Source organism: Ranitomeya variabilis, chromosome 5 (genome assembly GCF_051348905.1).
Source record: "Ranitomeya variabilis isolate aRanVar5 chromosome 5, aRanVar5.hap1, whole genome shotgun sequence".
NCBI classification, from domain to species: domain Eukaryota; kingdom Metazoa; phylum Chordata; class Amphibia; order Anura; family Dendrobatidae; genus Ranitomeya; species Ranitomeya variabilis.
The window spans coordinates 498,595,494-498,617,508 of record NC_135236.1 but is presented as its reverse complement, the minus strand read 5'-3'; the positions used below and the strand labels follow the sequence as shown (position 1 = coordinate 498,617,508).

Genomic DNA, 22,015 nt, shown 5'->3' with positions numbered 1-22,015 from the left:
GGGCCAAATTTTGAAAAACTGACCAGTGTCACTTTATGTGGTAATAACTCTGGAACGCTTCAACAAATTCTAGTGATTTTAAGATTATAATGTGTCACGAAAAAACACTTTATGATAATGTTAAATTTAGGTTGATATGTTTTGTGTTTGAATTTTAAAAAAATATCAGAAATTTGACAAAAAACGTTAGCAATTTTCAAACTTTGAATGATTATCCATTTAATTCACATAGTCATACCACAGAAAACCATTAATAAATAACATTTCCCACATGTCGGCTTTACATTAGGACCATTTGTAACATGTTATTTTATTTTGTTAGCATTTTAGGAGGTTTAAAAATGTAGCAGTGATTTTTCATAGAAATTTACAAAATGTTTTTTTTTTAGGGACCTCTCCAGGTTTGAAGTGACTTTAGGGGTCCAATACATTAGGAAACCCCCAAAAGTGATACCATTTTAAAAACAGCACCCCTCGACATATTGAAAACTGAAGTCAGGTAGTTTATTAACCCTTCAGGTGCTTTTCAGGAAATAATACAAAGTGGCATGATAGGAATGAAAAAGTTGATTTTTACCACCTACGGTAAATGTCACTAACTTCTGAACAGGCCACTGGTACCGGCAGACTCTAAGGCCGCTATTTGCTCGTGAATTGCCATGGCAAACATCAGGACCACACCATCATGATCTCAGGGTGCCGATGGGGATAGAGAGGGATAGGCTACACTCTTTTAAGCATTTATAGGATAGTCATAACTGACAGCAGCATCTAAGGGGTTAAACAGATAAGGACGGTCACAACACTGATCGTGGCTGATGCAGCAAGTTGACAGCTACAGTGTACAGCCGACAGCTGCTGGATTGTCACCTGTATGGGGAGGATATTCTCTTATATCTCAGGTCAGTTAAAAGACGTATTGGCGGTCATTAAGGGGTTAAAAAGTAATCTATTGCCCCATTCAAAAGAAATAGCTGCTTGCCGAATAATAGACACCAATCTCTCCCAACTGCTTCATACATAGGAGCTCTCGGCTCTCTCCTCTGTATGTGAGAGCTGCTGTCAGAGGAGCTTGGCAGCGGTTGGTTTTGCCGATACCAAAAGGATCGGCAGGCTAAAATCAGACATGTTGGGTTTCAATCTCTCCCAGCATCATCTATCAGGGGTCACCATATACATTAAACTGCTGGTTAAACACGCCAAGTTGGGCCGACATTACCCTTGTGTGTATGGCGGCATTAACTGTTTACATAGTAGCAATCGGAGTTCAGAGTTAGCTCCAATAACTGTTGTTCACATCAAGTGGCGCTCTGTATGGAGAGCTTTGTACACCCAGACCTGGTGTGTGGTGTACATGTACTACAATAACTCAATTCAAATACTTTAAGAGCTGGCTCAGGATTGGCAGACTATTTTAGGAATTCCATACTTTACATTGCAAAGAGTGAAATCTATATTGAAAATGTTGCAACATGTTGGTGGTGCTGCAGACTTAAAAATCTACATATCTTTTTCATGTAATGTACTGTAAATTGTCAGACTCCGTAACAAACCCCAAAACATTATTTCCAATAATTAACGTTGTGATACAAAAATGCCACAATTTGCATGTCAAAACAACAACATTTTAATACTTTTTGAACAAGAAATAGAACAACTGATATTTAACAAATATATAATTATACAACACTTTTTTTTAATCAGAAGCAAAACATTGAATTGGCATTGTGCAAAAAACGGAGCTGAAGAACTGCTGTGCAACATATTCTATTCCACTTCACTTTGTTTCACTTCCTCATTCAAAACCTAAAACAAACAAAAAAAAGTAATAACATATTTTGAGAAAATAACTGCTGGCATTAAGTTAACTACAGCATCATTGCTGGGACAATTAAGCATTACACAGTCCCTAATAAATTAAAAAATATGCCTACAATGTTATAGCTTTCTGGCTAAAATTGCAAATTGCTGGTAAAAGGTAAACATCTTCATAATTTACCGTACTTGTTATTAAAAGTCCTCTCTGTTCTAAAAAAAACTGAGGGATTTTTCATTTTGTTTGCTTCTTGCCCATTGCCTAGGTAGCAACGGCATGCGCCGTGTTTACAAATTATTATTACAGCTGCTAGTAAGGCTGATCTAAGGCTGTCCAGATTGCTGGAGCATACAATGTAGCCAGAGAGAAGAGAACATTTGAGATAAGGTAACTTGTCTTTGCAGCATTGGAGGGCTCACAGTCTGGGCCAGTGGTGCAGCCATGATACTGGTCTGATCTGTTGATCTTCAGGAGTGCACCCTCACCACCCACCCAACCTCCTTCCTTCAGAAGGCAGGAACCAGGGGAGTGGTGCTCTCCTGAAGATAAGACAGAAGAATGCTCCTTTAATCTCCTACATTCTTATTTTAACCCACGTTACAAATATATGAAGAAATGCTCTTTTTATGTCTCTGAAGATCAGCCGTGTCTCCCCTCTTCCTCACTGTAATGCCCCTGGCCGTAAGGCAACTGGCTGCAGCAGGTGTCAACCCCCCCACTGCAGTAGGACTGTAGTAGAGTTATGTCCTACAACTCAGTCCTTTATCAACTGAAACTGCAACAGTTCTGCGGGAAATAAATACGGTCTACTCAGATTACTTTAGTAATATTAATGGAAACCTGCATACTACAAATCAGTGCGGGCAAGATTATTTCCTGGACGTCCTACAGTAGCACACAATGGGTAGACTAGCTTGACCCCTACTATGACAGAAGACATTAGTGGCAATAAAAACAATCAATAATAATCAGGACGCTAGTATATTAAAGATATCTGAAAAAAAAAAACAAGTCTTTGTATTTTTTTCTTCTTGTTTATCCTCCCTGCATACAAGTGGTAGGTTTGACCCTCAGCTTCTGTAACTGCTTCCCTTTGGGTTATTAAATTGAACCCGTCACCGTGAAAACGCAGTCCAATCTGGAGGGGCACCATGTTATAGTGCAGGCTGAGCTGAGCAGATTGATATATAGTTTTATGAGAAAAGATTCGGAATAATTTGTGCTTTAATCACTTAGTCCTCTGCTCTGTCTGGGATTTTTAGTCCAGATGGTGAACCTATCAGTGACTGACAGCCTTCTTTAAGCATACAGAGATAGCTGTCAGTCACAGGACCGCCCAGCGGACCGAAAATCCCATAAAGAGCAGAAGTTTAAGTGATTAAAACACAGATTATGCTGAATCTTTTCTCACAATACTACAGTATACATCAATCATCTCCGCTCCTCCTGATCCATTGTGGCCTGGTTCAGCTCTTTTACATAGCTGGGTCGCGTTATCGGCCTTGTGGGTGATTTTGTATTTGAGTGCGTTTCTGCAGCAGCAGACGATCTAATTGATGAGCAGCAGAACTCTTGATTTAATGATATAATGCCCCCTGCTCAGACATAATGAGTACTTTATTATAATGTTTGTTTAGCTCGGTTACCAATGGCCTTCTTTTACAGATATCCAGTCAGAAGAGAAAAAGGATGTCTAGATACAGAATGTGTGTATCTTGCCAGGAGCGTCTTCAGGATGACTACAAGCTTCACTCCTGCTCCACCTATCTATTAGCTGAACTACTGCTACCCAACCAGAAGCTCAGTTCTTCAGCTTTCTCATGCTCTTCAGAATCTTAAACCTAAGCACCATGGTTTCAAAAGGTCACATATAGATGTTTCTCCAAAACTGTATGTCTTCTCTCCTTTTCAGTCAGAGGATTAGACTCTAATGAGCTTTCCATGGAAAAATGTATTCTTTTATAAACGGTCTCACTTTTCTAAGGTTGAAAATAGAATGGTAGAACCATACAAGAATGCTGACAAAATCCAATAGAGAACGTCTGTGTTATTTTCTTCCTGTTAAAGACAAGATTTTTCCTGGGTATCCTTTACTTAAGGACTGCTTACATTGTGAATGGAAGAAGCCTGATAAGATAGATCCTAAAGATTTATCTTCTAAAGATTCTTGAACCTGGATCTATCTGAATAGGATGCTTTGCTCAAAGTGGACTTATCAGTGGCCAGACTCTCTGAGAAAGCTATATTTTCATCTGAAGTGACATTATTACGCAAAGACTTTGCGCAGAAAAGCAGATTCCTATCTCAAACGGATATATGCTATAATGTCTTCAATACCTAAAGTGGAACAGGTCCTTTAGTATTTGGTTGAGTACATTTACAGCAGCCCTTCAAGGGAATGTATTGCAAATTTTATTTTTGTATCTATATATAAAAGAGGCATCGTGATTACTCGGATTACTCGCTAATCCCGTCCCCCTGCACAGTAGCTCCGCCCCCCCACATCACCACACATAATCCCGCCCCCCACCCCATTATTACACACAATCCCGCCCCCCCACCACATTACCACACACAATCCCGCCCCCCCACCACATTACCACACATAATCCCGCCCCCCACACATAATCCCACCCCCCCACCACATTACCACACATAATCCCGCCCCCCCACATTACCACACATAATCCCACCCCCCCACCACATTACCACACATAATCCCGCCCCCCACATCACCACACATAATCCCACCCCCCCACCACACATAATCCCGCCCCCCCACATTACCACACATAATCCCACCACATTACCACACATAATCCCGCCCCCACCACATTACCACATATAATCCCGCCCCCCAACCACATTACCACACAATCCCGCCCCCACCACATTACCACACATAATCCCGCCCCCACCACATTACCACACATAATCCCGCACCCCACCACATTACCACACATAATCCCGCCCCCCACCACATTACCACATAATCCCGCCCCCACCACATTACCACACATAATCCCACCCCCACCACATTACCACACACAATCCGCACCACATTACCACACACAATCCGCACCACATTACCACACATAATCCCGCCCCCCACCACATTACCACACAATCCCACCCCCCACCACATTACCACACAATCCCACCCCCCACCACATTACCACACACAATCCCGCCCCCCACATCACCACACACAATCCCGCCCCCCACCACATTACCACACATAATCCCGCCCCCACCACATTACCACACATAATCCCCCACCACATTACCACACAATCCCACCTCCCCACCACATTACCACACAATCCCGCCCCTCACATTACCACACTCAATCCCGCCCCCCCACCACATCACCACACACAATCCCGCCCCCACCACATTACCACACACAATCCCACCCCCACCACATTACCACACATAATCCCACCACATTACCACACATAATGCCGCCGCCCCACCACATTACCACACGAGGCTCTGTCCTCACACATTATCACACGAGGCTCCGTTCCCACACATTATCACACGAGGCTCCGTTCCCACACATTACCACATGAGGCTCTGTCCCCACACATTACCAGACGAGGCTCCGCCCCTCCACATTACCACACGAGGCTCCGTCCCCACACATTACTACATGAGGCTCTGTCCCCACACATTACCAGACGAGGCTCCGTCCCCACACATTACCACACGAGGCTCTGTCCCCACACATTACCAGATGAGGCTTCGTCCTCACACATTACCACATGAGGCTGCGTCCTCACACATTACCACACGAGGCTCTGTCCCCACACATTACCACACGAGGCTCTGTCCCCACACATTACCAGACGAGGCTCCGTCCCCACACATTACCACACGAGGCTCCGCCCCTTCACATTACCACACGAGGCTCCGTCCCCACACATTACCACATGAGGCTCCGTCCTCACACATTACCACATGAGGCTGCGTCCCCCAAACATTACCACACGAGGCTCTGTCCCCACACATTACCACACGAATCCAGCTGCTTTTGATTTTACACTGTGAATAAAATGTATTAGTATTATTCTGATTTTTAATTATTATTATTGTTATTAACTTCATTTTAAGTTAATTTACCACCTGCGTAAGCGCTATTGAATGTTTTCATTATTTACTTTAGTTTAAACACTAGCAGCGTTAATTAGATAGCAATGAGCATGCCGAGCGTTAGCTGGCTGGAAACAGCTAGTTAATAATATTGATTAAATCAATTATTTTCAATACAAAATGAATTGTCCTGTTTTAACAGTTATTTTTTCTGCATCCACTGGGGGTTGCCATTTTTATGTAGCAGGTGTGTAAGTGAATGAGCACGACACTTACACAGCACAAACAAGCCAGCCCCTGTTCATAGGAGTCTGTTGTTGGTGTCCAACTACATCTCCTACACTGTGGCTACCTACACCTGTGAATTGGGCAAGTCTCCTGAGCTGAACTGTCCAGTTCACAGCTGTGGATGGTGCCAGACACCACTTTCTTGTAATCCAGAATGGTGCTCTGAACTACAATTTCCCCCTGTTAGAGGAGGTGCGAGAATGCGGTGACGGGGTAGAGCCGGCATGTGTAGGACAGGCTGCGGTGAGCATTGGTCGGCAGTCTTGTATTGTACTACTAATACCATACTACTGAGCTGTTCTCTTATTTAGAAGTCTCTTCTGCAAAGCTGTACTGTATGATGAGCAGTGCTGCAGCAGTAACTGCCTCCAGCGGTGAGAACAGTTTGGTAGCCTGGTATTAGTAGTACTGTACCAGGCTGCCTGATCTGTACTCCAAGTAACTATCCCACAGCTGTGCTCTAAACACTGAGCTAGCTCTGCTCAGACAGCCTTTTTCAGACATCTGTGTGTTCATGGACAATACATCTGAATGAGGCTTTACTACTGTGTTGGCAAAGTGCATCAGAAGTCAGCAGTAAAGCCTCATGTAGACATCCCTATATTACAGACATCTGAATGATGAGTTACACTAAATGAGCAGATCTGTGCATCCAGTCCCATCATGTGTGATACAGTCTGCTGGGCCGTGCATCCAGTCCCATCATGTGTGACACGGTCCGCTGGGCCGTGCATCCAGTCCCATCATGTGTGACACGGTCCGCTGGGCCGTGCATCCAGTCCCATCATGTGTGATACGGTCCGCTGGGCCGTGCATCCAGTGCCATCATCTGCGATACGGTCCGCTGGGCCGTGCATCCAGTCCCATCATGTGTGACACGGTCCGCTGGGCCGTACATCCAGTCCCATCATGTGTGACACGGTCCGCTGGGCCGTGCATCCAGTCCCATCATGTGTGACACGGTCCGCTGGGCCGTGCATCCAGTCCCATCATGTGTGACACGGTCCGCTGGGCCGTGCATCCAGTCCCATCATGTGTGACACGGTCCGCTGGGCCGTGCATCCAGTCCCATCATGTGTGACACGGTCCGCTGGGCCGTGCATCCAGTCCCATCATGTGTGACACGGTCCACTGGGCCATGCATCCAGTCCCATCATGTGTGACACGGTCCACTGGGCCATACATCCAGTCCCATCATGTGTGACACGGTCTGCTGGGCCGTGCATACAGTCCCATCATGTGTGATATGGTCAGCTGGGCCGTGCATCCAGTCCCATCATGTGTGACACGGTCCGCTGGGCTGTACATCCAGTCCCATCATGTGTGACACGGTCCGCTGGGCCGTGCATCCAGTCCCATCATGAGTGACACGGTCCGCTGGGCCGTACATCCAGTCCCATCATGTGTGACACGGTCCGCTGGGCTGTACATCCAGTCCCCATCATGTGTGACACGGTCCGCTGGGCCGTGCATCCAGTCCCATCATGAGTGACACGGTCCGCTGGGCCATGCATACAGTCCCCATCGTGTGATACTCTGGGTCATGTATTCTTTCCCATCATGTGCGACACGGTCCACTGGGAGGTGTATACAGTCCCATCATGTGTGATACACTATGCTGAGCCCTGTATCTAACCCCATCCTGTGTTGTACACTCCATATATCTCTGTATCTAACCCCATCCTGTGTTGTACACTCCATATATCTAAACCCATCCTGTGTGATTCACTCCGTTTATCTAATCCCTTCCTGTTTGATACACCAAGATATCTAATACAGTCCACGTATCTAATTCCAGGATGGGATATAGTCAGAAATGCCAAACGTGGATGCAATATGTGATTTAGGTGCACTGTGGGGCTCAGAAGGGAGGGGGACATTTGGATTTGGGAGTGCAGTATTTACTGAATTTCTTTTGGAGGGTTATGGAGCCATTTTGCTTTTCCAGAACCTTTGTACTACCACTAACGTGCAAGTCCCCTATATTTCCGTGAGGACTTGCTTTTTTTGTGGATTGAGTTGAAGCTTTTATTGGGAACATATCACATAACGTTAGGAATCACAGTTATCCGGCACTCTACGCTGAGCATAATGAGGTAGTAGAGTTACTCTGGACTCCGTCTGGCCTCTGTTCAGTGGTGTCCTGCTTTTCAGAAGTGCACAAAACTGTGGCCGACGGCATTTTTATGCAATCCTAAAAAGACACACACCGCCGGATCTCAGGTCAGACGGTGTCCACAGTGCCTCCATCTGCCTCATTATAGGGAATCTTCCGCCAGAGGTTCCTTCTGAATCATGCATTTCAGAGATTTACACGGAAACCCCGATGTAAGCACTCAGTGCAGGATAAATGTGCGCCGAGCCTTACTGTGATCTTTGGGAGGCAGAATGAAAAAAATCAACAGCAGGTGATTAATTTGTTTTATTTATTATTTACGCCGTTTCTTGTGCGGTATAAGTGATTAGGCAACTATTCTTCGGGTGCGATTACAGCGATGCCAGATTATAATTGTGTTTTATGTTTGGCTGGTGTCACACACTAAAAGACACTTTTTATGGCAAAAAATAGCTTTTGAATCACCACATTTTGAGAGCTATAATTTTTCCATATTTTGCCCCCACAGAGTCAGGTGAGGGCTTGTTTTTTGACATTTTCATTGGTACCATTTTTGGGCACATGAAATTTTTTGATCGCTTTTTGTTCATATTTTTGGAGGCAGAATGAACAAAAACCAGCAATTCAGGATTTTTTTTTTGTAGGGGAGGGGTTATGACGTTCCATATGTTGTAAAATTGATAAGGCAGTTTTATTCTTTGGGTCAGTACGATTACAGTGATACCTCATTTATATTGTTTTTTCTCATATTTTGGCGCTTTTACATAAACTTTTATAGAAAAAAATTATTTTTGCATTGCTTTATTCTGAGAGTATAACTCGTTTTTTGTAGGACATGACGTTTTCAGTGATACCATGTTTATCTCGGTTTTTGATCACTGTTTATTCCACTTTTTGTTCGGCGGTTTGATGATAAAGCATTATTTTTTGTCTTGTTTTTATATTTTTTTTATGGTGTTCACTAAAGGGGTTAACTAGTGGGACAGTTTTATAGGTTGGGTGGTTACAGATGTGGCGATACCAAATGTGTACTTTTTCATAAAAAAATGTATCTATAAATAAATATTTGTAATTAAAAAAATAATAATTTTACAATTGTTTAGAAACTTTTTTTTTTTTTTTTTTTAACTTTTTTACTATGGGACAATTTTTTGCAGGCTAAGTGCATCTACAGCATGGGGATGCAGCAGCATCCCCATACTATGCAAACTGTCAGCTCTGCACTGACAGGGAAAGTTGCTAATCATGCACTGCGCATGATCAAGAAACTTTCCCAGCTCTGGTGACCCAAATTTCATCATGACGACATCGGGTCACAAAGGCAACGATCAGGACCCCGCCTCATGCCACGGGGTCTCCGATCCAAAGGTGCTGTCATACCTCTACCGGCTCCAACAATGCTGTGATCGCGTCTGATCGCAACATTTAGGGGGTTAAAGTTCTGGGAGTGGTGCATCACCACTCCTGGCACTTAGTGCCGGGTGCCAGCTGTCAGAATCAGCTGACACGCGGCAGCGATTGCCCACGCACCACCCGTGTGTGTGGGCGATCACGATGATGTAATAATATTATTATGTCTAATGTCAGAAAGGGGTTAATGAGATAGTCCAAAAAGAACAGATTTTTAATAAATTACGATTGCTCAAGGTGAGTGATGCTCCCATTGATGAGAACTCTAAAAAAAAATCTAAAAAAGTGCCCCTTGTTTAATGTGATTCCAAAGATTCCGATACACAAAAACTAGTAAACTAATTCATCCTCAAGATTAAAGGGAACCTTTTTTTTTTTTTTTTAGATATACAATATTTATTATGTAAACTAGTGGGCAGGTCAGTGAGGGATCAGTGACCTGTCAGAAGCCATACTGATGTATATGTGAGCAGAGCACCACATGAAGACCCCCGCCCCACAGGCTGACCCAGAGCACAAGCATATCATTAACTCATAAGTGAAAATAAAGATTAAACAACAACCACAAGACGGATTTCATCACCCAGGTATCATTTTAATCAGTATAACGGTGCCGACCTGACACTGTCTGTAGGTTACTGTGCACAATTCTACTGACAGGTTCCCTTTAAACATTTTTTCAATTCCCATATTTAATGTACATGAAACATTCTTGACAATATTTGTCACATAATACAAAATATCCAATATAGGCAAAAAAAAAAAAAATGCATAATGTGATTTTTACCATATATGTAGAGGAGAGACCTACATAAACTGGACATTAAAAACACCTAAGTTACAAAAACATACCTTATTTTTTTATAGACTACCAAAAAATAGGAGAGCAGCACTCCAATAGTTAAAACTTCTTCATACATAATAAATTAGTTTATTTTAATGTGAGTTTTTTACTTTATACATTCAGATAATTTTACTGCCCATTTCCAGTTTTAATCTTTTGAGCATCAGCAAAATAGAAGAATAAATAATGGATCGCAGGCTCTGTGTATGAGTGTTCAGAGCAGCTGCCCTAATCTAAGATAACACTTTCTAGTGCTTGGTGAGTAGTGCGCCTGTGCGAACAAGTGCTTTTCCTCTATAGCGCATTGGACCAGATTAAAGGGAACCTATCAGCAGTTTTGGCCGATATAAGATACAGCCCCCGCCTTTCAGGGCTGATATACGGCATTCTATAATACTGTAGATAAGCCCCCGGTCCGACCTGAAAGGTAAGAAACAAACTTTCATTATACTCACATGCGGGGCGTTCTGGTCCGATGGGTGTCGCAAGTCCGGCACCTCCCATCTTCTTATGATCACCGCCCTCCTGCCTGCTTCATGGCTCCCCGGCATCGCGGTCTGGCGCAGGCGTACTGATTTGCCCTGTTGAGGGCAGAGCAAAGTGCTGCAGTGCGCAGGCGCCGGGAAAGGTCAGAGAGGCCCAGCACCTGCGCATTGCAGTACTTTACTCTGCCCTCAACAGGGCAAATCAGTATGCCTGCGCAGGAGCGTGATGCCGGGGAGCCATGAAGCAAGCAGGAGGGCGGCATCAAAAGAAGATGGGAGGTGCCGGACCAGGACCAGTGACACCCATCGGACCGGACTGCCCGCAGGTGAGTATAATAAAACTTATTTTTCTTCTCTTGCAGGTCGGATCGGGGTCTTATCTACAGCATTATAGAATGCCGTATATCAGCCCTGAGAGGTGGTGGCCGTATCTCTTATCAGCCAAACCAAGTGACAGGTTCCCTTTAACCACATGGGGAACAGTTAGACATTAGATCATGCTCACTCTGCCTGGCAGAATTCGGCTACTGGCGCGTCATCGGTTATTGTAACGTCCTATGTGAGCGAGTCATTATGAACACACTGCAAATGTGAACTAACAAAGCTTGTTAAAGAGAATCGGTCACCAGGTTTTTGCTACTCAATCTAAAAGCAGAATGATGTAGGAGCAGAGGCCCTGATTCCAGTAATGTATCACATACATTACTGATTGCTGTAAGTCTGATAAAATCACGATTATATCTGCTGCAGATCTATCAGTCTTCTGAATGCTGAGCTCTGTATAACCTGTCCCCACCACTGACTGGCAGCTGTGTACACGGTGCATAGGCAGAAAGCTGCCAATCAGTGGTGGGAGTGTGGTTGGATTACATGGCTGCAGGTGTACTAGTTCTTTAGTAATAATCTCCTGCTGATAAAACAAGTGATTTTATAAAAGCTACAGCAAGCAGCCCCATAAGTGTCACATCGCAGGTATCCGGGTCTCTGCACCTACATTGTGCTACTCTCAGATTAGGTGGAAAAAACCTGGTGACAGACTCCACTTCACTATATTTGCATTTTTTAATGTAGTTTTATGATGTACATGAAAGGCTCAATGTGTATGAGCCATAATGTTACATTGCATTTCATGGGCTAACAGTCTGACTTTTTTGCACATTAAAGAGAACCTGTAAGCAGATTTGAGCCCTATAAACTAAAGGCATGGCCATAATGGCGCTGTTATGCTGATGATGGGACGTTAGGGCAGGGTCGTCTTCTGGTTCTCCGCTTCCCCACCAACCTTCTCTACTTCTTGTACAGGTCACTGATTATTCAGTGACCTGTAACCCACAAGAGAGAGCTGCAGTATAAAGTGCCAATTAAGAATAGATTTTATTTAAACATGATTAAAATACATAGTATTAAAGTATCCAATGTAACTGCATTCCAAGCAGGGAAAGCCACCACACAAAATACGATCCCATAGTAAAAGTGCTTGCACAATGCAATATGCTTAGAGCCACTGGTAGATCTAGTGTATCATTAAGGGATATATCATTCCCTGTAAGGGCGGGCAATTAATAAAGTGATGAACAGCAGCACTTACATGAGTAGAGGGTCTGTGTGTGGCGTCTCCGCTGCCCCAACGCACGTTTTGCTTCTTCATCATGTCCCGAAGGAAATGGCATGAAATGCTGACATATTCTATTCAAGCCCCCACCTAGTCATGACCACCCATATACTGTACATTACCTGTAAATTGTAACATCCCTATCTCTTTAGTATCTTAATGTATGGACTCCCATTGATTGCAGTCAGGATTCGGCTGTCTCACTTGCACCTTAACTATCTACTGTGTCAGTGACCTAAAATCAGTTTGTCTTATCTACCAAATTTTGCATAAAGAAAGTGCTGCAGCATCCAATAAGCTTCATCTCATCAGTGGTAGAAAGTGATACGAAAAAAACAATTAGTGGGAGCGTTTTATCAGTCAAGACAGTTAGGCATCACAATACCTCTAGCAACTTCTGCACATCTCGTTGTAGCTCCAAGGCTTTTTGATGAACGCAGTGATTGAAGCTGTTATACATCACGGCATTTTGCAGCATTAACAGAATGTCTCTCTGGAACTCTGCGCTTGTCCTAATCCTTCCCTTAGATAGTCCCTTTTTTATTGTAGATAGATCCATCGGCCTACAAAAACAATTACGGTAGTTAGGGTAAGGCCTGTCTCTCTGTTCAGCAAGTGGTGGCAGGTAAAACGTTAAGTACAATATGCGCCTTTTTTTAACACATTTTTACTTGCATTTTTCGCCAATTCATTAGAATGGTTGAAAAGCACTGCAAAAACGCTGAAAGAATTGACATGGTACATCTTGATAAAAATTAGCTGGGCTCAAAAAACAGCATGTGCATGAGCTTTCGGATATCTCATTTATTATACTGTAAAACGTTGTGTATTTTACGCAACAAATATGCTGCACAAAATGCCATGTGTGAACATACTTTAACCCCTTTGCACCAAAGCCTGTTTTCACCTTCCTGACCAGGCCAATTTTTACAATTCTGACCACTGTCACTTTATGAAGTCATAACTCTGGAACGCTTCAACGGATCTCAACGATTCTGAGATTGTTTTCTTGTGACATTTCATGATAGCGATAACATTTCTTTGATATGACTTTCGTTTATTTGTGAAAAAAAATGGAAATTTGGGGAAAATTTAGAAATTTTCAAACTTTTAATTTTTATGCCCTTAACTCCCGGAGGTATTTTCGTTTTTTGCTCCCCCTTCTTCCCAGAGCCATAACTTTTTTTTTTTTTTTTTGGTCAAAATGGCCATGTGAGGGCTTGTTTATTGTGGGACGAATTGTACTTTTGAACGACACCATTAGCTTTAACATATCGTACTTGGAAAATGGGAAAAAAATCCTGTGTCCCCCAATGAGGCGTAGGAGAAAATTAAAAGTGCGGTAAAATTGCAAAAAAAGTGCAATTCCACAGAGCGTGAATAACCTTCAAGAATTGCAGAGCGTGAAGGACCTTCGATGACATCGCGGTCTTGTGATTGGTCCGTGACCGCTTATGTAACCGGTCACCTGACCGCAACGTCATCGAAGGTCCTTCACGCTCTGCAATTCTTAGGAACGGAGGCAGACGCTTGCAGCGGTGACAGCCAGGCTTCTCGGAGGGGTGAGTATATCCATATTTTTTATTTTTATTCTTTATTTTTTACATGAATATGGATCCCAGGGCCTGAAGGAGAGTTTCCTCTCCTTCAGACCCTGGGAACATCCAGGATCGCTCCCTGCACACGCCGTACCCGGCGTATAAGACGACCCCCGACTTTTGGGACAATTTTTAGGGGTTAAAAAGTCGTCTTATACGTCGGAAAATACGGTATGTTCTTATGTTTTCGGGTTGGGTTAGGGCTTATTTTTTGCGTGCCGAGCTGACGTTTTTAATAATACCATTTTGGTGCAGATACGTTCTTTTGATTGGCCGTTATTGCTTTTTAATGCAATGTCGCGGCGACCAAAAAAACTTTATTCTGGCGTTTTGAATTTTTTTATCGCTACGCCATTTAGTGATCAGGTTAGTACTTTTCTTTATTGATAGATCGGGTGATTCTGAACACGGCGATACCAAATATGTGTATGTTTGATTTTTTTATTGTTTTATTTTGAATTGGGTGAAAGGGGGGTGATTTAAACTTTAATTTTTTTTTAAATATTTTTAAGAACATTTTTTTTTGCTTTTGGCATGCTTCAATAGTCTCTATGGGAGGCTAGAAGCTGCCATAACCCGATCGGTTCTACTACATACAAGCGATGATCAGATCGCCTGCATGTAGCAGAATTACTCACTTCCTATGAGCGCCAGCCACTGGGCGGCGCTCATAGCAATCCGACAGTGACATCCATAGAGGTCTGCAGGAGACCTCTGGTTGTCATGCCAACAAATCGGTGACCCATGATCACGTGACGGGAGTCACCGATGGGCGGATTTCCGGCGCAATTGCCGTAAGTGCAAGTTAAATGCCGCTGCCAGAGTTTGCCAGCGGCATTTAACGGGTTAATAGCCGCGGGTGGATCGCGATTCCACCTGTGGCTGTTCCGGGCATATGTCAGCTGTTCAAAACAGCTGGCGTGCCGGGAAAGATATGGGCTCACCGCCTGAGTCTACATCAAAGAGAGGGATTCCGACGTCGGTTTACTATTATGCTCAACGCTGGAAAAGGGTTAAATCAGAGAGTCATATCGTACAAAATAGTTAATAAATAACATTTACCACATGTCTACTTTACATCAGCACAATTTTTTGAAACAATTTTTGTTATGAAGTTATTAGGCTTAAAAGTTGACCAGCCTTTTCTCATTTTTACAACAAAACTTGCAAAACCATTTTTTTTAGGGACCACCTCACTGAGGGGCCTATATGACAGCAAAGACTCAAAAGTGACATCATTCTAAAAACTGCACCCCTCAAGGTGCTCAAAACCACATTCATGAAGTTTATTAACCCTGCAGGTGATTCACTTGAATTTTTGGAATGTGGAAGGAAAAAATAAACATTTACTTTTCTTTCACAAAAAAAATCCCTTCATACCAAATTTTTTTTCCTTTCACAAGAGTAACAGGAGAAAATGGACCATACAATTTTTGTTACAATTTCACCTGAGCACGCAGATACCTCATATGTGGAGGAAAACAACGGTCCATGGCTTGGCTTGGCAGGAAAAGAGCGCCATTTGACTTTTTGAATGTAAAATTAGCTGGAATAATTAGCGGACACCATGTTATGTTTGGAGAGCCCCTGATGTGCCTAAACAGTGGAAATCCCCAACATGTGACACCATTTTGGAAATTAGACCCCTTAGGGAACTTATCTAGATGTGTATTAAGCACCTTGAACCCCCAGGTGCTTCACAGAGGTTTTTTACCTTAAGCCATGAAAAAAATAAAAAAAATAAAAATCACATTTTTCTCACAAAAATCTTTTTTAGCTCCAAGTTTTGTATTTTCACCGGGGTAATAGGAGAAAACGGATCTCAAAATTTGTTGTGCAATTTCTCCTGAGTTCACAGATACCCTATATGTCGCCGAAAACTACATTTGAGGTACAGTGAAGAGTTCAGAAGGGAAAAAACACCATGTTACAGTGCAGATTTTGCTGCACTTGTTTGAGGGTGCCATGTTACATTGGCAGAGCCCCTGAGGTGCCAACACAGCAGAACCCACCATATGTGACCCCATTCTACAAACTAAACCTCTCAATGAATTCATCTAGAGGTGCAATGATTATATTGACACCACAAGTGTGTGTCAGAATTTTATACCATTGAGTAGTGAAGATAAAATAATTAACAATTTTTACCACCAAGATTGTGTGTTAGCCCCAAGTTTTACATTTTCACACTGGGAAATGGGTAAAAATGGCACCAAAATGTGAACCACAATTTCTACTGAACCAATACCACCTATGTGGCTGTACAGTACTGCTTAGGCTACGTTCACATTTGCGTTGTGCGCCGCAGCGTCGGCGCCGCAACGCACAATGCAAACAAAAACGCAGCAAAACGCATGCACAACGCTGCGTTTTGCGCCGCATGCGTCCTTTTTTTCATTGATTTTGGACGCAGCAAAAATGCAACTTGCTGCGTCCTCTGCGCCCGGACGCGGGCGCCACAGTGACGCATGCGGCGCAAAACGCAAGTGCGACGCATGTCCATGCGCCCCCATGTTAAATATAGGGGCGCATGACGCATGCGGCGATGCTGCGGCGCCCGACGCTGTGGTGCTGACCGCAAATGTGAACGTAGCCTTAGCCATACGGAGAGACTCGGGAGGGACAGAGCGCTATTTGTATCCTGAAATGCAGATTTTCCTAGAATAGTTTGCGGATTCCAAATAAAGTGCAAGAAAAGCAGAATTCCCCCTCAAGTGATCCCATTTTAGAAATTATAACCCTTTGGGAATTTATCAACAGGTGTAGTGACACTTTTGACTCCATGGGTGTTTTCCAGAAACAAGCAGAAGGATTTTGCCGAGTGAGAATTGCAAACTGCCGATGTAGTAACCAGCACATTATACCCAGCTCATGCTTCCAGAGACACGCACCTGTAAATTAGGAAGGCTCTCATCACTACAGAAATGCCAAACATGTGGGTGCTAAATGTGGCTTAGACACACTGTGGGGCTCAGAAGGGAGGGGGGGCATTTGCTGAATTTCTTTTGGCGGGCGAGGAGCCATTTTTTTCCAGTAACGTGGAAGCCCATATATTTCCGTTAACAGATGACGGACCCAAGTGAGGGCTTGCTTTTGTGTGGATTGAGTTGAAGCTTTTATTGGGAACATTTTACATAACATTTATGATCACAGTTATCTGGCTCTCTAACCTGAGCACTTACGTCGGGGTTTCTATCTAAATCTCCACGTGACGTGACAGATGAAACTCCCAATGGATCAATTCACTATAATGAGGCACCAGAGTTACTCTGGACTCTGTCTGGCCTTTGTTCAGCGGTGTCCTTTTCAGAAGTGCACAAAACTGTGGCCGACGGCACTTTTATGCAATCCTAAAAAGACAGACACCGCCAAATCAGAGGTCCTATGGTGCCACAGTGCCTCCACCTGCCTCATTATAGGGAATCTTCCACGGGGGTTCTGTCTGAATTACTTATTTCATAAAATTACACGGACACCCCGGTGTAAGCGCTCAGCGCAGGATAAATGTACGCCGAGCCTTACTGCGATCTTTGGGAGGCTGAATGGAAAAATCAACAGCATGTGAAGAACTGGTTTTATTTATTTTTTATGCCGTTCCTCATGCGGTAAGTGATACGATGACTTCATTCTTCGGGTCGGTGTGATTACAGCGATACCAGATTTATATCGGGTTTTTATGTTTGGCTGCTGTCACACACTAAAATATGCTTTTTATCGCGAAAAATAGTTTTTGCATCACCATATTTTGGGAGCTATAAGTTTTCCATATTTCGGCCCACAGAGTCATGTTATGTCTTGTTTTTTTGCGGGATCAGTTGACATTTTTATTGGTACCATTTTAGGGCACATGACATTTTTTGATCGCCTCCTATTCCGATTTTTGGGAGACAGAATGAACAAAAACCAGCAATTCAGGAATTGTTTTTTTTTTTTTTTATATATACCGTTCAGCATGTAGTAAAATTGATAAGGCAGCTTCAATTCATTCTTCAGGGGCAGTAAGATTACATTGATACCCAATTTATATAGTTTTTTTAATGTTTTGGTGCTTTTACACAATAAATACTATTGTATAGAAGAAATTATTATTATTTTTGCATCGCTTTATTCTGAGATCTATAACTTTTTTATTTTTCTGCTGATGGAACTGTATGACAGCTCATTTTTTGCAAAGAAAGTTAAATCACTGCACTCATCTTAGTTCAAGTCAATTTTGCTGAAGTGAATATTTTTATTGAAGGTGAAGTAGAGTCAAAAAGGCAAAAAAAAATAACGTTTCGGCCACGCTGTGGCCTTGATCACAAATGATGCCTTAGTGGTTTGTTCGTATAGCGTCAAGTGATAATAGGATAGTATACTCAAAATTAGAGGTGGCCCGGATTTCTCCCCAATAGTGAAAGAAAGGGCCCTCACTTTCAATAGTGACTGTACAGGACAGTATGTCTATGGTTTTGCGGCATCTGTAATGTGTTGGACTAGCGGCCGCTCCTATCGCCATGACACGGTCTGTGTCGCCGCCCCTCATCGGACCAGCCTAACGGACTCCTTGACCCCGGATCGCGCTTATACGGTGCCACCCATCTATGCACGTCCACCTCATACTGAATAATTAAATCCAGCGTGGAAATCTCTGCCTCCACTTCCCACGTCCAGGTCCCGCGGGATTATTAGATAAATATAAGGACTAAGCTAGTCCAACACATTACAGATGCCGCAAAACCATAGACATACTGTCCTGTACAGTCACTATTGAAAGTGAGGGCCCTTTCTTTCACTATTGGGGAGAAATCCGGGCCACCTCTAATTTTGAGTATACTATCCTATTATCACTTGACGCTATACGAACAAACCACTAAGGCATCATTTGTGATCAAGGCCACAGCGTGGCCGAAACGTTATTTTTTTTGCCTTTTTGACTCTACTTCACCTTCAATAAAAATATTCACTTCAGCAAAATTGACTTGAACTAAGATGAGTGCAGTGATTTAACTTTCTTTGATAACTTGTGGGTCTTTGGATTCCGTTCATTTGCACCATCAAACTCTATCTGCAGTCGAGTGCTAGCTTTGTTAATTTTACTCTATAGCTCATTTTTTGTGGTACAAGATGACGTTTTCAGCGGTACCATTTTTTTTTACACTTGTCTTTTTCATCGCACTTTTTGTTCGGCGGTATGATGATAAAGCATTGTTTTTTGCCTCATTTATTTTTTTATGGAATTCAGTGAAGGGGTTAACTAGTGGGACAGTTTTATAGAGCGGGTCGTTACGAACGCGGAGATACCAAATATGTATAATTTTATGGTTTATTTCTTTATTTATATCAATTAATGTGTTTATTGGAAAAATATTTGTTTCTTTTTCTTTATTTGGGGATTTAAAAAAAAAATAAAAAAAAAAATATATATATATATATATATATATATATATATATATATATTTACACTTTTTAATATTTTTATTTTTTTTATATTGTCCCAGGATGGGACATTACTGTATATCATCAGATCGCTGATCTGATGTTCTGCAATGCATCTGCACTGCAGGCCATCAGACCTGCATCTGACAGGCAGGGAAGAAGGTGTCTCAGGTCCTGCGAAGCCACCTTCCCTGAAGGACCTCGCCGCCATCTCTTACACAGAGCTGACACCCGCACCCGATCGCCGCGCCGCTCAGCGTGAGGCCACGTGATTGTCCCGCCATTCATGTACTGCTGTTTGCGGGAATGCAGCTCTCGCAGAGCAGTACATGTACAACGCATGTTGGGAAGGGGTAACTAGTAATAAAAGTAATTCTATATCTGGAATGGATGTAAGGAGCGGTGGCTCACAATAAAAATTGAAAGTTAATTTGTAATGGAACATTGATAGACACCAGGAAAATTTCCATGAAATACATTTGTATATAGTGTATGCTTTATAGGAAAACATTCTCCTACAAACCGTTTAACAAGCTCTGTATACCCTGGAGCCTCCCTGTTCGTCAGTGGTTTAAGAAATGGTCTAGCGAATCTGCAATAAAATGCATACAAAAAAAAAAAAGAGAATTAGCTGTATGCATTGTAGGTTATCTCTAACAAATAAATATGGTGACAGTATTATTTTAGCCATCTTTATATTTTATCTAAAAAAAAATACCGTATATAGCACAAAATGTCTATCTGGTTTGTACATGTTATGTAATTACAGCCCATTTGGAACTTTAAACATCCCAATAAAGAAATGACTCTACACCACATGGACATGAGGGTCCTCCAGAGCAAAAAATGCTCCCTAATGCGACACTCAAGGACACCATCTATTGTCTTAAAGTTGCTTAATAAGGTATTAAAATTAATTTTCTAAAAGAAACATCTCCTTTAAAAAGCCTGAAATTTTAAGCCTGAAATGTATAACGCACCTGTGATCTGCTATTATCTTCCAAATGGGGGCCATCTTTTTTCTTGTGTCATTTTTTGGGTTGAATTTTTTAGAATTTAAAACCAATCTGCAAAACAAATAGTTATTTAACTACACATTTACATACATAGAGACTTTCAATGTATTCATGTTTTGTAATGACCTGGAGAGTTTTAGAAAACAACATTAGTGCCACTGCCATCTAAAGAGTGACATTCACTTATTACTGCAGTCATGTTAGCACTATCTGGCTAATAGTAGCATCCATGTATATGGAGCGGCCCCCAGACGCAGGGCAGTGGGGTACTCGGAACCGGGTCCCTCGGTCTCGGTCCTAGGGGTGTCACGGTGGCCCGACCCGGTCCGTGGCCCGCCCAAATAAAGGTGTAGGTGAGAGTTTGTCAAGTGTTCGTGACGCCACCTGTGGTATTCGGTCAGGGTGACCGACGCTGCTAGGGGTCCGCTGGGGTGATGGAATGGCAGCTAGATGTTGTAACTTCCCACAGGTGAAGTATATCCCCAGGGCTTCCCTTGATGAGTAGATGGTAATGGTGTAGGTCGCAGTAAATGACGAGGACACAGGGTTGCAGTCTCTTTACCTTTTTACTGAAGGCTTCAGCATCCACAATCCAGAGCACTGCTAACAGGGCTGGCTGAGACCGGCCGGTCCGAAGGCACATCCAGAGTTCCCTTTGCAGGTGGAAATCCGTAGCCTTCCTACTAGCGCCTGTGTGTTGTAGTACTTCCCTGCTGAACACCACGGGATAGTCCTCACAACTGTCGTGTATGTTTCTGTTCTTTCTCTCCGTCCCCCAGATGGTTTGGATAGGACGCACCCGTATGACGGGGTAGGCCTGGAGTTATTTTATAGGGACCCTAGAGACGCCCCTCTCCCACAATTGCCTCCGTTGTCTTCATTAGGTGTAAAGGTGAGACAGCCAACCTAGAGTTAACTGCCCTGCTGTAGTTCAAAGTAATGCATAAAGTCTATTACTTCCTCGGCGTTCCGGCCGCCGGCTACGCGCCTCAGGAGGATATTGCCGATCTTGGGGCACGACTCCTCCTGGTTCTATCTCCTTTGTGCTGTGATCTCGTCTCTCACTTCTCCACAATATACTTCGCTTCGTGTCCTTTCTTAGGATGCCGCCGCAATGAGGTGCAGGCACGGCTCCGTAACGATCTGTCTTGTGCTAGGCCACTGCCAGGATCCCACCCCTGACAGGGACCTCCCTGGATCTTCCCAAGCAACGCTCTCTCTCACTAGATGTTACCTGGGCAAAACCCAGTCAGCTTCTCCCTAACTTCCTATCCGACTCCCAGTTTTACCAGAGTGTGAGGAGTGGCCTAATACATA

At 43.2% G+C, this 22,015-nt stretch overlaps 1 protein-coding gene across 4 annotated transcripts in view; it reads right to left on the bottom strand.

Moving 5' to 3' along the window:
* Positions 1-1,603: 1,603 nt before the first annotated feature.
* BRD8 (bromodomain containing 8) overlaps positions 1,604-22,015 on the bottom strand; it is a 134,802-nt gene continuing 114,390 nt past the window's right edge. For all 4 annotated transcript variants that reach the window (XM_077265671.1, XM_077265672.1, XM_077265673.1 and 1 more), the window contains 4 exons: positions 20,663-20,749; positions 20,206-20,274; positions 13,052-13,229; positions 1,604-1,806 (listed from right to left, as the gene is read on the bottom strand). In XM_077265671.1, the coding sequence (XP_077121786.1) occupies positions 1,768-1,806; positions 13,052-13,229; positions 20,206-20,274; positions 20,663-20,749 (373 nt within the window). In that variant the 3' untranslated portion in view covers positions 1,604-1,767. The remainder of the gene's footprint in view (positions 1,807-13,051; positions 13,230-20,205; positions 20,275-20,662; positions 20,750-22,015) is intronic.